This window comes from Calidris pugnax, unplaced genomic scaffold (assembly GCF_001431845.1).
Source record: "Calidris pugnax isolate Ruff unplaced genomic scaffold, ASM143184v1 scaffold20, whole genome shotgun sequence".
NCBI lineage: Eukaryota > Metazoa > Chordata > Aves > Charadriiformes > Scolopacidae > Calidris > Calidris pugnax.
In genome coordinates, this window is record NW_015094510.1 from 8,527,243 (window position 1) to 8,546,711 (window position 19,469).

The following is a 19,469-nucleotide window of genomic DNA, read 5'->3' on the forward strand; positions in this document are numbered from 1 at the left end:
CTGTACACTGGCAACCACAGCTGTTAATTCTGGAGTCATGTTAATAAAGGTGTGGGATTGTGGAAATAACAGGAACTGTGAAGGGTGAGAGTTGAATTCTGTGCGTTTCAAAGTCCTCTAGCACTTTGTTTCCCAGCCTGAGAGGGCAGAACAGTTGGAGTGACTAAAAATTATCCAGTTCAGATGCTGGGGCCATGTGTATGCCCCAGTGTGATAAGTTATGTCTATATGCTACATCTAAAAGGGCGCGTGGTTCTTGATATGTAACATTCATTTTTAGTTGTATAATACCTGAAATAAGGCATGTGATTTTGAAAAAGTTAATTGTTTGATATGATGGTCCAACTTCTGGAGCCATTAAAGCTTTCTGTGGATTTTGGGATCCCCTGGTTTTATTTATGTTAGCACGACAATGTCTTACATCCATTTCCCTTGATAGTAACCTCCTTTCTGTAGCAGCTGCCCACTTTCACTGGGCTGCTTTCTCTTTTTCCAGTATAAGTAGTTGTTTACCATTTTATGTCCTCTGTATACATTCCTCCCTCATCCGGTGCCCTCCCCAAATAGAAATATAATTGCTTTTCTTTGATTTCCTGTTAATCTAGATAATTTCCTCACCTATTCAGATCTTTCTATTAATTTTTTTTTTCCCCCCTAGTGGGTTTTTTCCCTTTTTTTTTTTTGTTTTGTTAGATAATAGTTTTGGTTTTGTCTCTTTGGTGGGTTTTTTTTTATTTTCTTCCTTAAAAGTTAATAAGCAAACGAGGTAAAAATTTCTAGGGGCGGTAGGAGGTATCAGAGTTTTCATTGGAAAGTGCAATATTTTCAATAGGGAAGACAAGTAATGTGTATCCTCTGCTTCTTATTGCTGCCAACTACGTAAGGATGTGACCTGAATTCTCCTGAAGAAGTATCATGTAAGTTTGCAGTGATTTAGTTTGTTGCATAATGGTGTAACTGCGTACAGTTCCTGCATGAGCTCCTAGAGTAAATATGTTCTATGTTTTTCCTTACATATATTCTATGTTTTTCCTTAGGATTATGATGTCTCAGGTATTGCTGTGCCATTGTGTGTAACCCCTTGGGTGAAAATTCCAGAGGGAATTAGCCAGTTCGTTTCCAGCATTGTTTCTTATTTTCAAAGTTGAGAGTTAAAATAGCATGTCTAACTGCTGATTCTTTTTTTTTTATATATGTTTGTGTACCTCTGTATTAACTGTTTTATAAGACTTGTAATGCATAAATATTGTTTTCTAGTGCTGGAGAAGGCAAACACATTTGTATTTTTTCTATTTCTGCCCCTACTAGTATCTATTTCAAGGCTGTCAGGGCAAGCTTAAGTAAATTAATAAATTCAGATAATTTATCTCTTTTTATTGAGACTGCTAAGGAAATTACTGTTTCCTGTAAAATGATGATTTGCAAAATTCCAAGGTAGCCATAAAGCATTACTGTATTTTCATTATGATTTCATTATGATTCATTCATGAAGATGGCATGGAACATGTGCTACAGTGATGCCCACATCTGCTAGTGCAATCTGCAATTCTAGCATTGACAGGATAGGCAACTCAGAATGATCTTTTAAGAGTGTTTTCAGCATGTAGCTGATAAGAAGTTCGAGATGGGTTAAGGTGTGTAAGAGCAGGAGAAAACAGTCGCGTGATCCTCAGATCCGTAGCACCTGACATGCCATTCTGGGATCAGTAAGTGGTCTTCTTAAAGCATAACCATAAAAATAGTGAAGCTTTAGTGGTAACCTCCTTTTTATCCAGTAGCTCAAATGTCATTCTGTTCCTTTTGAACATGGGGTATTGAGTTCTCACATTGGTGGTTAAAACCTACTTCTTTTGCTTTCACGTGCATAGTAAACGAAGTGTGTTATTTTTCCTTGGGCTGGAGAATGCTAACTTTTCTGTTAAATCTGTGCTGAAAGAAATTCAAGGACAGCTGGTTATTGTGGGTAAGGTGGGGAGAAAGACACAGGGAGGATTGTGGCTTTGTAACCCGTTTGCTTGAACCTTGGATATTGGTCCTTCTTCCAAGGACTGCTTATGTCTTAGATCAGTATTTTCATTTTTCAGAATAGCAGGTTCTGTTCTGCACTGTGGCGTGTCCTCAGGAGAAGCATCACGCTGCCTAGCAGGTGTATAGCATTAAAAGTGATTTGGCAGGTGATTCAAAGTCTCCAATGACTCGGAAGGGACAAGAATCCAGTTCCTTCAGTCCCTGTGTGGAAGCTTTTAAGTTCTTTTCTCTTCAGTGGTATCCTAGGCAACAAAGCTTGAAGACCTCAAGACATCATTTAGCCGGTGTCCCAATCCTAGGCAAAATTTATTGTGCTTAGAAAAAATAATGAAGAATCATAAAAGAGTTTGGGTTGGAAGGGGCCTTGAAAAGTCATCTAGTCTAACCCCACTGCAATGAGCAGGGACATCTTCGACTAGATCAGGTTACTCAGAGCCCATCTGGCTTGACAGAGATCTCTCTTAAAATTTACAGAAGTAATTTCAAGTTAGGGAAATCCACGTGGTAATTCATGTTGCATCTATTTTTGTCAAGAATCATCAGTGAGTTAGAAATTTTAATCCTATGTCTTCTTGACAAGACTTCTCATCTGTATCCATCCCCTTCTGAAATCAGTAGCACGCACTTTTATATCAAATGTTTTCTACTCTCAAATATTTGAAGCATGTATAACTTAATTTGGAACAATCATGCTGTAAAGGCTTGGAAACTAATTTCATTTGTGAAACAGAGAATTAGATAAACAATTGTAATAGAATGAGTGAATAACATTTGACAGTGAAGATTTGGAGGGGGGGGGAAGGGAAGGAAGAAAGAAAGAACATAAAAAAGCACAACCAGATTGGATTTAAGGAAAGATTTGTGGTTTTTGTCTTTTTTGCTTGTTTGCATAATAATTGGAATGGTTCCTACTAATACATTATTAAGCCTATGCTGGTTTTTTTAAGTGAAATTCTTATGACAATGTGTGCATAATGAGAAATAAATTCAGCTTACATAATGCATTTGGGAGTTCCTATTTATATGAATTATTTTTTGAAAAGAAAGAATAAGCCAAAAATTCCAGCAATATTAATGTACTTGTATATAATCACTTTGTCTTTGTGGTATTTTTTAATAAGGTGATTACATCGTATATTTAAAAATACATCTTTTAGGAAGAGATAAGGAAAATAGCTGTATAATCATTTATGTTCTAAGGTAATGATAATTTTTTAATATGCAAGTGGTCTTTGATAATTTTGGTGCATATATTTAGACAAAAGCGGTCAGAAAAATACTTAAAATTTGGGTTGGCTCTTTATTGCTCAATCTTGAGACACATTTAGGTATCTTTTTTAAGGTTTCTTATTGTTAAAATCCAATTCAGAATATTAACTTGCCCAGGCTGAATGAAGTATGTGGTATGGTATTTTAAGTGTGACTTTCGTGACCTCAAAACATTCATACAATTAACGTTAGCATCTTTATTGAGTTTCTACATATTATAAAAAAAAATCTTTTCCTAGGAGGCTAACATGCTGACAAAGTTGACTGAAGAGCAAAAATTTTAAGAATAGAAGCAATAAATGCAAAATCTTTTTTTTTTTTGTGTATGTTCTATGATATGTTCTTTTCTTTGTGAATTGACCACACTTGATAGCAAATATATTTCCTGAATTCATTAATGTTTTCTATAAATATTAAGAGTTAACAGTGAGTGCATTTGTGTTTACTTTGGCAGTAAAAAAAGAGGAAGAGGATTTTGAAGAGAAGAAATCCATTAAGAAACGAATCAAAGAATTAAAAGTTTTAGACCCAAAGATTGCACAGAATCTGTGTAAGTAGATTCTGTTTTTATAACAAAGTGATGTTCCGTAAAAATGTATTTCTGTCTTGTCTGACTGCTCCATAGGAAATGATTGGATCATAGTGGAAAAAATAAACAGTGTTTATAAGAGCATTTATGTTTTTAACTGTTTGTATGGTTTTCGTTTCTCATGAGAAACCTCTGACAAGATCGTTGAGGAAAAAAGTGTAATTGTCACCTCAGCACAAAATGCTCATAAAGGCAGTGATTATCCTGCAGAATAGACTCATCACTGGCTGCCTGTGGTGGTATTCTGTGATGCTGGGTGTTGTGCATAATATTTGGATGGGGAAGGTGGGCATTGTAGGGGAACAGTAATTAAAAATACGTTTAAAATTGTTATCTCTTATCTATGTTACTTTGCATAGTGTATGTTAACCTGTAGATGGTGTGGCCTGTTTAACTAGTGTTCTGTAAGAAAAAAAAAAAGCTTGTTGTCTTGCTTTCTTCATTATGTGTTGAATCTTTGTTTTAGCAATTTTCCTTGGCTCTTTCCGAGTGCCTTATGAGGAAATCAAAATGATGATATTGGAAGTAGATGAAACACAGCTGTCAGAGTCCATGATTCAGGTAAGGAAAATGACACTTTAAATCCTAATATTTCAGTGTAAGTTTCTCATTAAGTAGAAACCTGTAGCTAAAAAGCCTCTTAACATAAACTTTTGGATAATAAATCACTGCAAAAATATAATTTTTTCTGTGGTCTAGAGGGTTTTTTATACTTTTAAAGCTAACGTTTTTTTAATGAAAGCAGCTGAGTTTATATTATCTATTTTCTGCATTGATATTTTCCATACCTAATTTGAGATTTTTCTTTAGTATTATTTAGTTGGAATAATAGTAGAAATTCTATAAAATGGTATGAAAAGCTGAGAGGCGGAATATGCTGCACTCTTAAATTCAGCTTGGACTGTGTCTCAGTCCATGCTTGCTCTGAGACTCTTGTGCTATTTGGCCTTAGCATTGTTTTTCAACAGTGAAAATTCAGCTTGTTAATGAAATTGGGTCCTCAACAATATCATGAATCATCCTGTATATACTAAATAAATATTACGTATCAAAATTGTGAAAAAATGACATCTTGATAATGTCTATATGTAAAGAAGGCAAAATATTTTTTTGCATCTAGGCTCTGGGAACAAAGATCATCAAACTGTTAAAGGTAGTTAATTAATGGCATACTTTTACATGGACATGTGGTAAATATTGCATCAGTTGCAATAAGAAAAAAAGGTTTACTTCTATTGAGAATTTTTTTCAATATCTTCTGTGGACTATTATTTCCATTTCAATGGCATATACCTTGGTATAAAGAATTGCCTATTTTTCTGTTTATTTAAAACAGCTAACACAACCTAGCCCCACTTTATTCTTCATGCAGTAGATGTTGTTAACAATAATAAGATACACTTTTCTGACGCTGTACTGATAATCTTGTGGCTCTTTTAATAGGTATTAAGAGTAGAGTATATTGAACATCAGTGTATCCAGTAACCTCTCTATATAGTTCTTGGCATCAGAATTGAGTCTAAAGTACTTTTGGCAAAGTTTGAGTCTCTCTGCACTTGCAGAGCATTTTTATTTAAGAAAAGGGTAAAGGCAGTTGAAGAGCCAAAACTGAAGTGAGAAATAATGTCCTACAAGAGGACAGTGATGTTATCAGCTGCTGTGATTTGAGTGAGAGTCAGCATTATCTGACTTTACTTCACCCTTCTACTACACTTCCAGTATCCTGTATGAACACAGTAATATATATAACAAGGCTTACTCTTGGAAGATGGGAAGTCCCATATACTTGGGAGTTTTAGCATATAAATGATGCAAGAGTATAGATTGCCTTTTTTTTGTAAAGTGATTAGGCACCCACATGCCTAAATCAACTGGAAAATTCAGTAGAACTTAGGCTTCAAATTTACTTTGCAATGTTGAATATTATCACTTCTATCAAATGGTTTCACCTGAGTTTCTTGTTGCTGGGTAAAAAAACCCTGTAATAATTTCGAAAAGTGGACCATCTGAGTTTAAACTTGAAAAAGCACTTAAGTAACCCATCTTCCTTTGAAAGTGGTAGAATAAAATGCCTCGTTGCTTTAGAAACATATGCTTAGTTTACTAATAAATTTAACTCTTTAAGTGTGTAACTCTATTTCTACCTTCAAAAACCTTCACAAGTATGGATCATGCTATGAAAATGTAGTCCTGTGTATTTCACGTTTCTGAGAAGAGAAAAAGCATACATAGGTTTTTCCAAGCAAATGGCTGTTTTTATTTATTGATGTAAGGTGTCTTAAGATATTTTGATGTTTTTCCTTTTTAGAAATTTCTTTCCTTCATCAATTTTTTCTGTCTAGCTTTAAATATTGTTCAGTGTATCCTAATGTCACAGTTTCTGAAGCTGGAAATTTGTCCTTAATTCTGCTGTTCTGTTATGCTTAAGAAGTGAAACGTATCCTCTTCCTGCCACAATTTCTCCTGTTAGAAATGAAATCTAGTCCTTAAAGAGGTAAAAACTCCAATTTATGTTGTAATCCAAATAGTCATTGACTAATTATTGGAATGTTTCTTGTGACTTAGTGAAAATTCTTTCTCCTGCTTTCTCTCTGCTTGATATTCAAAATGTGTTTCATCTTTAGCAGTTCAAAAGCTTTATCTGAACACCATAAAGCTCCTTTGATATCAGCTGCTGCTTCAGTTGTGGTTTTTTTTTTTTCTGATGCTCAATATTGAAAACATTCATACAAGGCTTGACTGTTTCTCGTTTTCAAAAAAGTTTTGTGGTCAGTTTTTCTACATGTGAAAATTATTTTAGCATCAAACAATAACATTTTAACCTCAGTAAAGATTAAGGAATTGTAGTATATTTAAAGGTGATTATGCAGATGTATATCAAGATAAGAACTAAGTGGGTTATGAATTTTATGAGGTAGCCTTGAAGTAGCTAATACAGGTTCTGAAGACATACCAACTGAGCTGACTACCGGTTTGGGGATATTTTTGAGGTACTAGTTAGAGTTAAATTCTTCCTTCTTAAATTAGGGAAGTATGTTAAGCAAAGCACAGCTATTGCTTTTTCTCTCTCTGGCCCCAGAGAGATAATTTGTATATCCTAACTGGCTGAATTTTCTGTAGAAGAAGAAATTGAGATCTCTTGTAGATAAAAGTAGGGTTTCTTTTTAAGACTTTCAGATGGAGATGCTGTTCACTAACTTAAGTAAATTCTTTTCTGTTGATCGTATATCACCAAAACTATTTACTTACAGAGTAATAAAACTGGCTTTGATATAGCTGAAGTGTCTGCCTTTTCCATCAAGTAATGGGGAAATGGTTAGTCTTTTGGATCCTTTCTTGAAATGTGGTAGGTGGTGGGTTAGCTGTGATTGCTAGACCTGATTGAATCTTTATTTCAGTTCAGAAGAGTGATCTTATCAGTAGACCAGAGAGCTTTTTAAGAAAGAACACAATCTCCCTCTTGTTTTCTTACTGAGATAGAAGCTTAGCTGTTGTATAACCAGGAACACAAGAGCCATAGATGAGAAAAAGAGCAGGCTAGAGGGACCCTGGCTATTGTCTACTAGTTACATTAGTCATCTTGGGAAGGGACTGAGCTACTGACTCAAATTATATACCATAATTAAATGTTTGAGAAGCTCTCTACTTCAAGAACCTCAGAATTGCCATTTTTAGCCAACCTATCTGATTGTAGGTTGGGAATCAGATGCCTATATATAGGCATCTATACATAGATATGGGTGTCTAAGTGTTCAGGTAGCTTCAGGGAGTCTGAAGACTCTTCAGATGATCAGGTGAAGGTGACCTCTTTATATTCTCCTACCTGCACTCATAAGACATTCACTTGCATAAGTGTCCGAGCTACCCATGTAGACTCCTGAATTCAGCTGAAGTGGAGTCCCACCTATGAATTCCTACTTCTGGCAGGTTTTCAGGCGAAGTAGTGTCTAATGGGTTTAAGCGTTTTTTTGGAAATATTAGAAAATAAATACTTTTTGTCGAGTTTAATAATTCTTGCCGCCCTTTAGTTGGATACGTTACACTTGAAATTCCTGTTCTGCCTTTCCTGTTCTATTTGCTTCTTGGTGTTCTGTTTGTATAATGTCTATCAAGCAGATTCTTTCTTTAAAAATGGTGTTTAAAAAAAGACTAGAAAAGTTTGTAGTATCAGCAAAGGATGCTAGGTAGCAGTATTTAATCACTTGCTTTTTGTACTCTCAGTTATATTAGTTTGTGTGTTGTCAATTTAAATTCTACAGTCTTCAGGGAGGAGCGTTGTCTTTGGGGTGTATGGTAATGATGCATGTGTAATACCATTTGCCTACAATAATACAAGCAACATAAAATCAGAGATTTTTTTTTTAACCCTATTTTATTTTTCTTGACAGAATTTAATAAAACATCTTCCTGAACAAGAGCAATTGAATGCATTATCCAAGTTCAAGAGTGAATACAATAATTTGTCTGAGCCAGAGCAGTTTGGAGTTGTGGTGAGTTCTGTTTTATTATCATGTTTTTTTTTTCCTGTCCTGAAATAAAGTTTTAATATAGTATTATAGAAAAAAATACCACTTGCTTCTTCCTAAACGTGAAGAAGTTCCAGACTGGGAGAAGAGTACATGTGATGCCTTCTAATCTGACTTCTAGTGGACATATCTATGGATGTGGAAGGCCTGATAGTTCAAATATTACTGTTGGAATGGTTTGGGATTCTCTTTCTTCAAAAAGGTTACGTAGTTTACAAAAAAAAAAAAAATACTGTAGTTCTATTCTGCCTCCTTCCTCCTATGTTTTATAGTATGTTCTGTCAACAGTACTTGTAATTGCTTTTCCATTCCCAGTGGGAAGATACATTTATAATATTTCCTATGTTGAATTAAAAAAAGAAGACTAGAAGAGAGAAGAGAAATTACTGCTAGTTCAATGTGGCAGTTGACGGGTTTTTTTTTTGGAAATATAGTTTGGATATAATTTCTATATACCTCATAATTCATAGTAGTTAATGATTCCATCCAGACAAATAAAGAATAAGGCTATTTCTTTTCCCGGGTGCATATATCTGTATAAATCTTTGATTATTTATTTTTATTTTATTTTATTTTTTGTCCATTCCTAGTGTTTCAAACTAAAACGATCATTGTTAGCCTCATAAGGCAGGATTTTCCTGGGAGGAAATAATTCTTTTAGATGTATCTCTGGGCTTCAGGAAAAGAAGCCTCATGAGAGGAAAGTACCTCAAGTTGCACCAGGGGAGGTTTAGATTAGAAATTAGGAAAAAAAATTACACTGAAAAGGTTGTGCAGCACTGGAACAGGCTGCCCAGGGAAGTGGTGGAATCATCATCCCTGGAAGTATTTAAAAGACAGGTAGACGTTGTGCTTAGACATATGATTTGGTGATGTTTTTTGACAGCGTTAGGTTGATGGTTGGACTAGATGATCTGGAAGGTCCATTCCAACCTGTGGGATATAAGAGCAGTGATCACTATCCTTAATCAACTAAAGAATGTTGGTCTGGTCAGGAAACTTCACTGCATTGAATTGGTGCCAGTTACAGATGTGACATAGGCAGTCATCTTAGAGTAGAGGTACTTGTAAAACAAAACTAGTTCTGAAGTGGTGCTGAAAGTTGTTGCTGTTCTTTTTTGACTCATCTTTAACACGAGTGATGGTCATTGTACATCTAATGTAATGCTGGTTTCTGTGTTCTTGGGAGTTTTCTAACTACAGTCTGGGAGCAAGAAAAAAGAAAAGAGGAGGAACACCACCGGTTTTAACACTTTAATTTATTTTCCAAGGTTTTTATGCATAGTTTTCCGATTGAAGCCAAATTATCAATTTCTCTTGGTGCAAATTTCATATTTCTAAAAGCTAATAAAATATCTTGCTTTTTATTTCTTGTTCTGGTTTTATTAGACATACAAGGGATCTTTTTATAGTTCAGCTCTATCAGGAGTGGACAAAACCATACTTCATTTAGTGAAATTATCACCACTTATCTCAAAAGTCATTGAAGAGGTCTCTGAGATTCTTTAAAAGAAGTGTACTCCCTCAACAAAAAAAATCCAGTCAAAACATATTTTGTTGTTTTAGGAGAGGTGAAACTCAGTTGCTTGCAAAGAAGACAAAAGGTCTAAAGTCAGAACTTTTTACTTGTTTTCTTATAGTATTTGTTTATTTAATTCAGAAAATATCAATAGTTTAATAAAGGTAGGTTTCACAATGCTAAGTTTTAGGTTTGTTTTCACCCTAGTTTATATTACAGAGCTTTAGAAAGAGAGAAACAGATTAGCGGTTAAATCTACCATGACAAACAGAATTTAACATCTTTGGTGGTGAGAATTAGGAGGAAGCTGTGATAATTATTATTATATTTGATTCAGTTCTCGTGGAAATTTTCATTTAAATCTATACTTTCATAAGTAAGAGTTCCTACATTTTTTTTATCATAGAATAATGTGGGTTAGAAGGGACCTATCATCTAGTCCAACCCTTCTGCAATGAGCAGGGACATTGTCAACTAGATGAGATTGCTCAGAGCCTCGTCCAACCTAACCTTGAATATTTCCAGAGATGAGGCTTCTACCACCTCTCTGGGCAACCTGTTCCACTGTTTCATCATCCCAATTGTAAAAAATGTCTTACTTTTGTCTAGTCTCAGTTGTGGTAATCTCTATAGTCTCTCTATTTATCAGTTTTGGTAATCAAGGTAAAGTTAAGATGCACTAATATATAAATTTCTTTAAAAAAAAAAAAAAGAAAAGCAAAATCAAACCACAGCCAAAAAAAACCCCAATACCCTGAAGAATCATTTCAATTATTTTGAAAAATAATTTTCATTGACTTAAATTGTACCTTCTGACTTCTTAAATGCTCTTTAGATTTTTGATGGTTCTAGGCTTCAAGAGTTTGTGGGTTTGTTTGTTTCTCACTTTTGTATTATTTCTCTTTCTTGAACATAGATTAATACTGCAACTGATATACAGTAGATGTTAATTGGGCATCCTAGGAATATATAGCTGGACTTATGACATGGCAGGCTTCTTGTCTTGGAAGGTTAGCTCCTTCTCTTGCTTTCATCTTCCCTCCACAAATTTCTTCAAATCTTGTAGGGAGAAACACTTATGTTAGGTTCTCCAAATTCTTCCTTGTTCTCGAAGTTAGTCTTCATCTGAAATGCTAATGAAGTATCTGATGAAATTAGAAATCAAATGTACTAGATTTAGTCTGGAGTCTCACATGCTCAAAATTTAAGTAATATATTGTAATACATGCATTTCCTAAGACTATGTTTCTTTAGAGGCCCATGTCTCAATCGGTATATGAGATGGGTAGTGCCCTGGGAATGAAATTTCCTTATGTAATGAATAAAAGCTGTTGCTAGAGTTCCTGGATCATTTGATCTAGAAGTTAAAATGTGGAGAAAAGTTGATAAAAGGCCGAAAGGAAGAGGGGGGAAAAAAACCTTGTTAGTAAGAGTGAGTATCATAAAATAATGAAACAATTGCTCACATTTTTACCTGTACCAGAATTTTTCAATATAAATCTGCCTTCCTAGACATTTAGATGACACTGTAATAGGCAACAGAGGAAAAGAGGAGAAAACTAGTAATGGAATATTTTACGAAAACTTGGTCAAGCTCCATTTTCTGTTTGTGGTTGTTTTTTTTTTTTTTTTCTTTTTTCCCCTTGTGCTATTTGGTGCCACAGATGGCAGGGATTTCTGTGCTTGCCAGAATTGGAACCCATTTATGTAAACACTTTTGGATTTTATATTTAAGTTTTATGTAAACATGAACTTTTTTTAAGTGTTGGGTTTTTTTAAATGAAAAACTAATCTAGTCTGTCCTGGAACTGAGCTGTAGAAATGCTGCACGTTTGTTCAATTACATTAACAGTTCATGAGTGTCCAGAAAATTTAATATTAGAAAACTGAAAGAATAGATTGTTGATGTCCTGTGCTGAATAAAGTAGACTGAGCACAATGCTTCTCTGTGATAACCTTGTTTCAAACTCTGTCTGCCAGGATGACAGAGATAAGCCATGTCTAAACTTCAGCAGCTTCATTTGAGGCTGACAAATTATGGCAAAATGCCAGTAAAGATGGATTTACACCCGTAGATTTGACCATGAACTGGACTGGCTGAGGAGTAGACACCTAGTTGACTGTGCCAAATCATTCCAACAGTGCTATGTATCTGACTCATTGGGGAAATACTTACATAGGACAATTACATGCAGGGTTATGCATCTTGATTGAATTACTAAAATACAAAGTTAAGTAGCAAACATATATATATATATTTTTTTACTTTACTCTCAAGAATAAAAATTGATAAAAAAAAAGACATTCAAAAATTAATGCCATGTAAGTTAAAGCTTGCTTTGCTGTTTTTATTTCATGTTTTCATATTTGAGCCTCAGTCAACTGACAAGTCCATCTCTTGCTCTTAAAAAATGTTAGATTTATTATAATTGGACATATCAGTTACCGTAATGAATTTGATAATGTAGTGTATCAACACTTTCCAAATGATCAGGAGACCTATAATAGTTAATATGTGTTCTGGAAAGAAACTTGGCATCGGGGGAAAAAGTGCTTATTATTTTGTTCTTTTTGCTGTCATCAGACCATCATAACAGTTTGTTTTTTTTTTAAAGACTGACTAATCTCTAGTTTTAATTCTTTCAGAAAGACTTTTGTAGTATTTCAGCATTTGTTGGTAGTGGTTTTAATACTATATTATTGTCTCTGTAACGCTAACAGTATGCTTACTATTGCACAATTATACAATTGTCTGTCCAGATCAGTTTGCTCTAAAAAGGTACTTTAGTTGGCAAACAAAAAGGTGTTTGCTTAATAATCAGTGAACTTTCCTGGTATCAATATAGTGTCCTATGGTCTAACTCTGTTCTGCTGCATGTCTTGTGATGAGTAATAAAATTTCTGAACACACTCTTATACACATTTGCGTTACTTAGTTCAGTCACATTAATCCTTTAATTACTCCCCTTACAGCATAATCTATTTGTTGTTTTGTAAATGAGCATATATTTTAAAGCACCCCTGCAAGTTAATTCCCAATTTTCTTCAATCTTAAGCAATAATTAATTTTACTCCACTGTCCTTTTGCTGCATTTTTTTGAAATCTGGTAGTAGTCAAATATAAATAAATGTGAAATAATCTGTTTTAAGACGTCAACTGAGTTGTATTGATTGACAAGGTGCAACTTCATTAGTAGATGTTTTAACTGTTAGTTGTTTCTTTCAGATGTACCAATTCAGTTAGATGGGACTGTCAGTCTGATGAGAAGAGCTCGATCAGTAGTACCATAGGTCAGGTTTTGCTGGATGTGGCCCAACAGATTTGATAAATTTGTCTTCAAAAAAAAAAAAAAGAGGCAATGTGATAAGTCAGAATAATGTTGCATTAAATAATAAGACTACTTATATCTCAAAAGCTGGTGGAGTTTCTTTTCTGAAGGAATAACCAGGTTCCCACTGAACAGCTGTGAGCTTTCCCTACATTTTCCATGCAAAACATTAAAAAAACCCCACCAAACCCCAAACCCATCATTGGGCACATTTTTTCTAATGTCACACCTTCTATGCATCTAGTAGAGCTGATTTCAGAGAACAAACTACAATCAGTTTTTAACATAAAAAGTTCTTTGTTTCTCTTGGAGGGGGCAAGTTTTGAATAAGTCAGTTTTTTACCCTTTGAATACAGAGTCTTATGCATTTGCTCTTCATCAAGGTTCTTCTGTCTCCGTCAGCCTCTCTTCTGTCTTTTGTTTTATTGTTGCTGGGGAGTGGGCTGAGAATTTCTACTCATTTCTTTAAGAACTGCTGTTAATACAAATATGAGTCTTTTCATAGCTGGGTTTTTTTTTTTGTTGGTTTTTTTTTTTTTCCTTTCTTAAAATTACTGGTTTATGCCTCATTTTTTGCTATTCTCAAATGAGGAGAAACAAATTTTAACATGCAGTACAAGACTTTAACATTTACCTTTTAGGTAAGTAGTGTCTTATAATTATTGTAGCTCAGAGAATTTGGAGATCCCGTGTTAATTGGCTCCAAAGTTTTCATTAAGGGAAAACTAAACTGACTCTCAAGGAAGAGCCTAAGTAGTGAATAAACTGATAATTACTACTTGTGTGATAATAAGATATTTTATAATGGATAGCTTTTATCCTTCTGGCTTTGAATTCAAAGTCAAGATTTGATACTCTGAGAGAAAAAGCTGGACACTTACTGAGACACTGGCCTGCTGTGACTCTTACAGATTGTATGTTTTACTTCAGCCAAAGTTAATTAACTTTTGTTGTTGACTTAAAGACATTGAGGGCATGACTCTGAACAGTTCAGGTTCCCTTCATGAGCATGGCTTGGTTTTGTTTTTTCTGGTGACTATGGGTTGCTTTTGTGGTCTCTGCAATTATCCTCTTCTTTTTAAGTTACTTCACACTTTTATGTTTTCTGTTCGTTCAGCAGTAAGTATAAAATAAATCCTTTATTACTCTTATCTTCCCTTCCAGGCTTTAGGTTTTCTTTAGATAAACTACTTTATTTTCCTGTATGTTCTTTCTTTCACTTACTCCAGACTGATGTCTCAGAACACAGATATTATCACCTATTACTGTGGAGTTTGGGGTTTGAGGGTTTTTTGGGGCTTGTGCACAACCATGAATTATTTTATGAAAACTGTTAAATCTGTTCATCTTACTCAGCACTTTAAATTAGTTTTACAGTATTATCTTAGGTTGATATTGTTTTGAATGCTGTTTTTTGTTGCTCAAATCCTTGATAAAGTATGCTTCTGCTTGCCAAAATTTAATTATTCAATTGAATTTTCTTGTACTATAGTTGATGTTTTGTACTTGGTTTACCCAGTGCAATAAATTTCCTCCACAAGTTATTTCACCTTCATACTATTTTGTTGGAGGTTTCATTGATTATGACTGATATTGAGCCATATATTCTGTAGAACTTTTTAACGATGAAGACGATCTCTGTGTTTAGAAATGAGTAGTCATTTTCACACTCGCAATGTGAAGACCCATCGGACATGAATGGGGTTTCAGGTAGATGATCGTCTTGGTAGGTGACTGTTGACAGAAGGTTGGGATTTTTGGTGGTGTTTGCTTTTTTGGTTTGTTTTTTTTCTTTTTCTCCCTGATGCTTTCTGCAGTGGGCAGTATAAGTATTATGTTGCTTTAGGAGTTAAAACATTTAGCAATGTGTATTTGTTTTGCAGTTTTTCCTACTGAGATAAAAGCACTGGTGTACAGAATATTTTTTTTTTCTAATTTTCGGTGTAGTCTCTGTCGTATCAAATAAACAATGTTTTAAGAGAATCATAGAATGGTTTGCGATCATCTCATACAATCCCTGAATTAGATCATTTATTAATGGAAGTCTCATTTGTTTTTCGTTAAGTTGATATAATAGTTACTAGTTAGATTTATTAATCATGAATGATACTTTAAATGCAATAATCTGTTTAGTGGCTTTTCATTGACAAACAATTGCCATGTCACCATTCAAGCCTTGCTCTCAAGTACGGGCTTGTATTTGGCTTTCATTGGAAACAACACACAATGCATTTGCCATCAACAATGGTGCTTTGCTTTTCAGACATCTTTCTGTTCAGACATCATTTCTGATTTTTGTTCTTCTGTAGTGTTACCCTGCCCTAGAAGATTTCATTAAACTGAAGGTGTAAAATATAACCTATTTCTTGGATTCTTTTGCACAAGAGGTGATGAATTTAAAATTTAGTGGGCAAAGAAGAAAAATTTAGTGGGCAAAGAAGAAATTCAGACTGATTAAAGATCTTTCTGCCACACAAACAAAATGAAAAAACCACTGGAGAACTATTGAATTACTTCTTGAATTTGTCTGTAATTCCTCCTTTTTTGGTCCTCACAATCAAGGAATGAATTGGAAACCACTGGTAAAATTTTGAATATTGTAAGAATATGATAATTAAACTCACATCATATATATCTTATGAGTTTTCTGAGTATTCTATTAAAAGAAGAGTTGAAATCACAGAAATAATAAATTAGAAATTAATGTTGGGATGTCAAGCAATAGTTGAGAATTTTTTTAGAAGAAAAATAAAAAATATTAACGAAATAGTGATTTATCCCAGTTTAAGGAGATATTATTACAAAGTAACAATTGAGATTTCTGAAATAAATAGCTGGACTTTGGAAATCATTACAAATGAAGCCTTTTTTTTTTTTCTTTTAACTCACATTTTTTATTTGGCATTTCTAAATCAGGCCTGGGCAATTGTATTTTATCTGCAAAACTAGTATTTACCTGACTGCACTTTTTGTGCTTAACTATGCTATATTTTTTTTCCCAAACATTTGTAAAAGAGGATTAGATGTGTGTAAAGAATTTCCTGCACTGTTAGAGCAGTGTAAAGATTTTTTTGTTTGTATGACAAAGATTGAAGAGGAAATATTCTGTACGAGAGTATTCAACACAATGTCCATTGATTCATATAACAGCTACTTTTCTTTTAGTTCTTGTCGTCTTGACTTTTTGGGTCATCCTAGGTTTTGTTATCATCCAGATTTAAAAATTGTAAGTCTTCATTTTCTTATTGTTGCAAACAGTTTGGCATTTCATCTTTCTGTATTTGCTGAATATTTATCTTGTCTTCTTAATTTTTTGACAATTAGAAACACTTGTTCGTGTGCTGTTATCTCCATTTGTGCTTGCAATAACTTCTTTCTCTCTGAATTTTTTACTTCAAAAGTCGGTCCGTTGCATATTCTTTAGAATACATCTCACCTGTTACTTAGACGTTCCCTCTGCTGTATCAATATATCCAATGACTCTTACCCAAATATAAGTTTAGCTGTGTTCTTGCTTATCTGCTATGTTACAGCATTGATGATTTATCTTTTCCTTGCATCATCTGTTGATGATAAGGTCGTTGCTGGGGTTTGTCCTTCCATCTTCCTCTTGTAAACAAATTTTCAACATTTTTTTCTATTTCAATTTGCTTCTCACCCTTACTCTCTAGCTAGTAAAAGTTCCCCATTTTGATTGTGTGAAATTCTTAAAAGCTTGGTCTCTTTCAAAACTATGTGGTCCTTTCTGTGTATGAAATTCTCAATCACTTCTTCAAAAGTCCGCTACCTTTGAATAGATTTGTCAGCTGTGGCGTTTTGTCTTTTTATTGAGGACCTGACAGCTTCACTCCCTTTGTTTTCTCTCATACTTTCATTACATACCTTACAAATTCCTGCCAGAAGTTGAAGAGTTTCTCATATTTACCTGCACGTAATTATACTATCTCCTGTTCTAGCTATTATTTGGTCATCTTGAGTTTCAGCTTCTTTGTGGCTTCAATGGCTTTGTCTGGGTGGCATAGCATGATGTCTCTTTTGAACACTGATGACCATGCAGCATGTTCAGTTGCAGCTGAGACAGAAACCAATATGCATAGCTGTTTTAGCTGCACTGGTTGTTTTTTATCTGTTTGGTTTTCCCCTCTTAGTATAACTCTCAAGGTATTGTGTGGCTTCTGAGGAGCAACTGGGGCTTTCCGTGGCTGCGTGAGCTAATCTAACATCGCTTCAGTTCTGTTCCAGTAGAGCATGTTTTGTTCTTGGTACTGAGGGCACTGACAGTGCTCTGGCATCAGTCCACTGTTGACTCACCTGGGGACAGCCCTACTTTTCTTATCTCTTGCTCAGGCCATCTAAAGCCCACGTTTAGCTGCCAAGTGAAGATGCTAATAACTTGAGAAAAAATAATGTTCATTTAATTACTCTCATGTGGGAAACTTAAAAGGAGAAACACCACTGTGGGTAATCTGAAGTACAAAGAACAGGTAAAATAAAGGGATTTGGACCATGGAGGTGCAATTAAAGTTCACAGGAAAAGAACTTAGGGATGACAAAATAAAAGAAAAATAGACATATGTTGAAGAAAGCAAAACATAATAGTTTCTAGATGAGCTGATTTATTGGGAAACATGTCTTGTAGAATAGTTTTTCAACAAGAACTCTTATGAACCTTTTTTAACAACAGATTATCTTGTAAATAAAGAGGAAGTCCAAGTTAAATGCTATTCTAAGTCACGGTTAACCGCTGTGTAGGACTTTTTGGAAATAAGAACAAAAAGAAGTAATGGAGATCACTATCTCAAACATAGCATAATTAAGAATGTGATCCAATAATACAGTGGTATTAATTTCAGGAAAGCAAGGTTAGAGCCTTTTAAGAAACGTAGTCGAAGAAAAGAAATATGTGCTTATTTGAGAGACAGGTGGAGAGTTGAAAAAGAAACCATTGTTCCTCCTAATTATCTTTAATAAAGCTATAATAGATATGTGTGAGTCAACGTTTGTTCAGTGCTTTTTGAATGTAAAATATTCAAGTACTAAAGATTATCTTCTATTATTGTTCATTGTTATTAATTAGAACTGGCTCTGAGTTTTTTTTTCTGAGATATTAAAATTGCAGGTTCATGAAGCAACTGATAAGGGCATCTTACTACCTGCTTGTTTGAAGTAAACTTTCTGAACTGTGTTCTAGGTTGAAGGATAAATACAAAGGAGAAGTTTACAGTAACCTAAAGCTTTTAAGTTTCACACTTGCATGGAAAAATGAGCACAGCAATAAACATCTCAGTGTGAGAACTTATGGAAAGGGAAAAGTGATTTTTACTTACAAAATCTTGATGTAAATTATTTTTTTTTTACTTGCTAGTATCTTTATAATTTTAACTCACTGGTGGTTTTATACCCATGTTCTTCTGAGTGCCATGGTGCAAGTGTCTGAGCAGTCTGGCCAGGTTCGCTGATGTGCAGCACAGAGGACAAGGGACTCTCTCAACACCATGTTATGTCCTGTAGTTCTGGACTGGTGACAGCAAGCTAGTTTTTGGACAGATCATTTATATGATCAGGAGTCATCAGTTACCACGAGGTTATCTCTCTATCTTAGAATCTCCTAACTTCAGCTTCCTATAAATCTTAGGCCAGGTCGCTGCCGAGCACTTTCCCTTGTTTGGAATCTCTGCTTAAAATACATACTTAAAGTTTGCTGATGGGCTAATAAGAAAAAGAATAAGGTATGTCATATGCTACAGTCTGCTGGGAATGGTGTCCTGAGGACAAATTCAGCTCATTATGTTGACCCTTGTGCTGCTGTGTCTTCTGCTGCTTACATGCACACGCTTCTGTGGGTTTGAGGTGGTCTGAGAGGAAGCCAAATAGTGGTTGATTAAAATAACTTTTTGCAGGTGATGATCCACATAGTTTCACGTTTTGTATGAGGTCCTGAAACCTTTTATTCTTTTTGATCTATAAGCTTTGTTTTGCATATGCAGTCCCTCATGTCCTTGGTTGCCTTTCCTTTTTTGTATTAAAATAATTCATGGAACAGTAGTGACCGAAGCCATCCAAATTCAGTTCTCATCAATTGTTTTTGAATATTATTCAATATTTGAAAGCAGCTTTCTGAACCATCTTGTATCCCACTATTTTTAGAAGTTGTAGGGATGATAAATCACTAGATGACATTTTAAGGCTGTGTCCATACTAATCAACTA

General features: G+C 34.5%; 1 protein-coding gene across 2 annotated transcripts in view; it reads left to right on the forward strand.

Annotated features, from left to right (window-relative positions):
• Window positions 1-19,469, forward strand: part of DIAPH3 (diaphanous related formin 3) — a 234,753-nt gene that overhangs the window by 95,862 nt on the left and 119,422 nt on the right. For both annotated transcript variants that reach the window (XM_014965690.1, XM_014965691.1), the window contains 3 exons: window positions 3,752-3,847; window positions 4,353-4,447; window positions 8,275-8,376. In XM_014965690.1, the coding sequence (XP_014821176.1) occupies window positions 3,752-3,847; window positions 4,353-4,447; window positions 8,275-8,376 (293 nt within the window). The remainder of the gene's footprint in view (window positions 1-3,751; window positions 3,848-4,352; window positions 4,448-8,274; window positions 8,377-19,469) is intronic.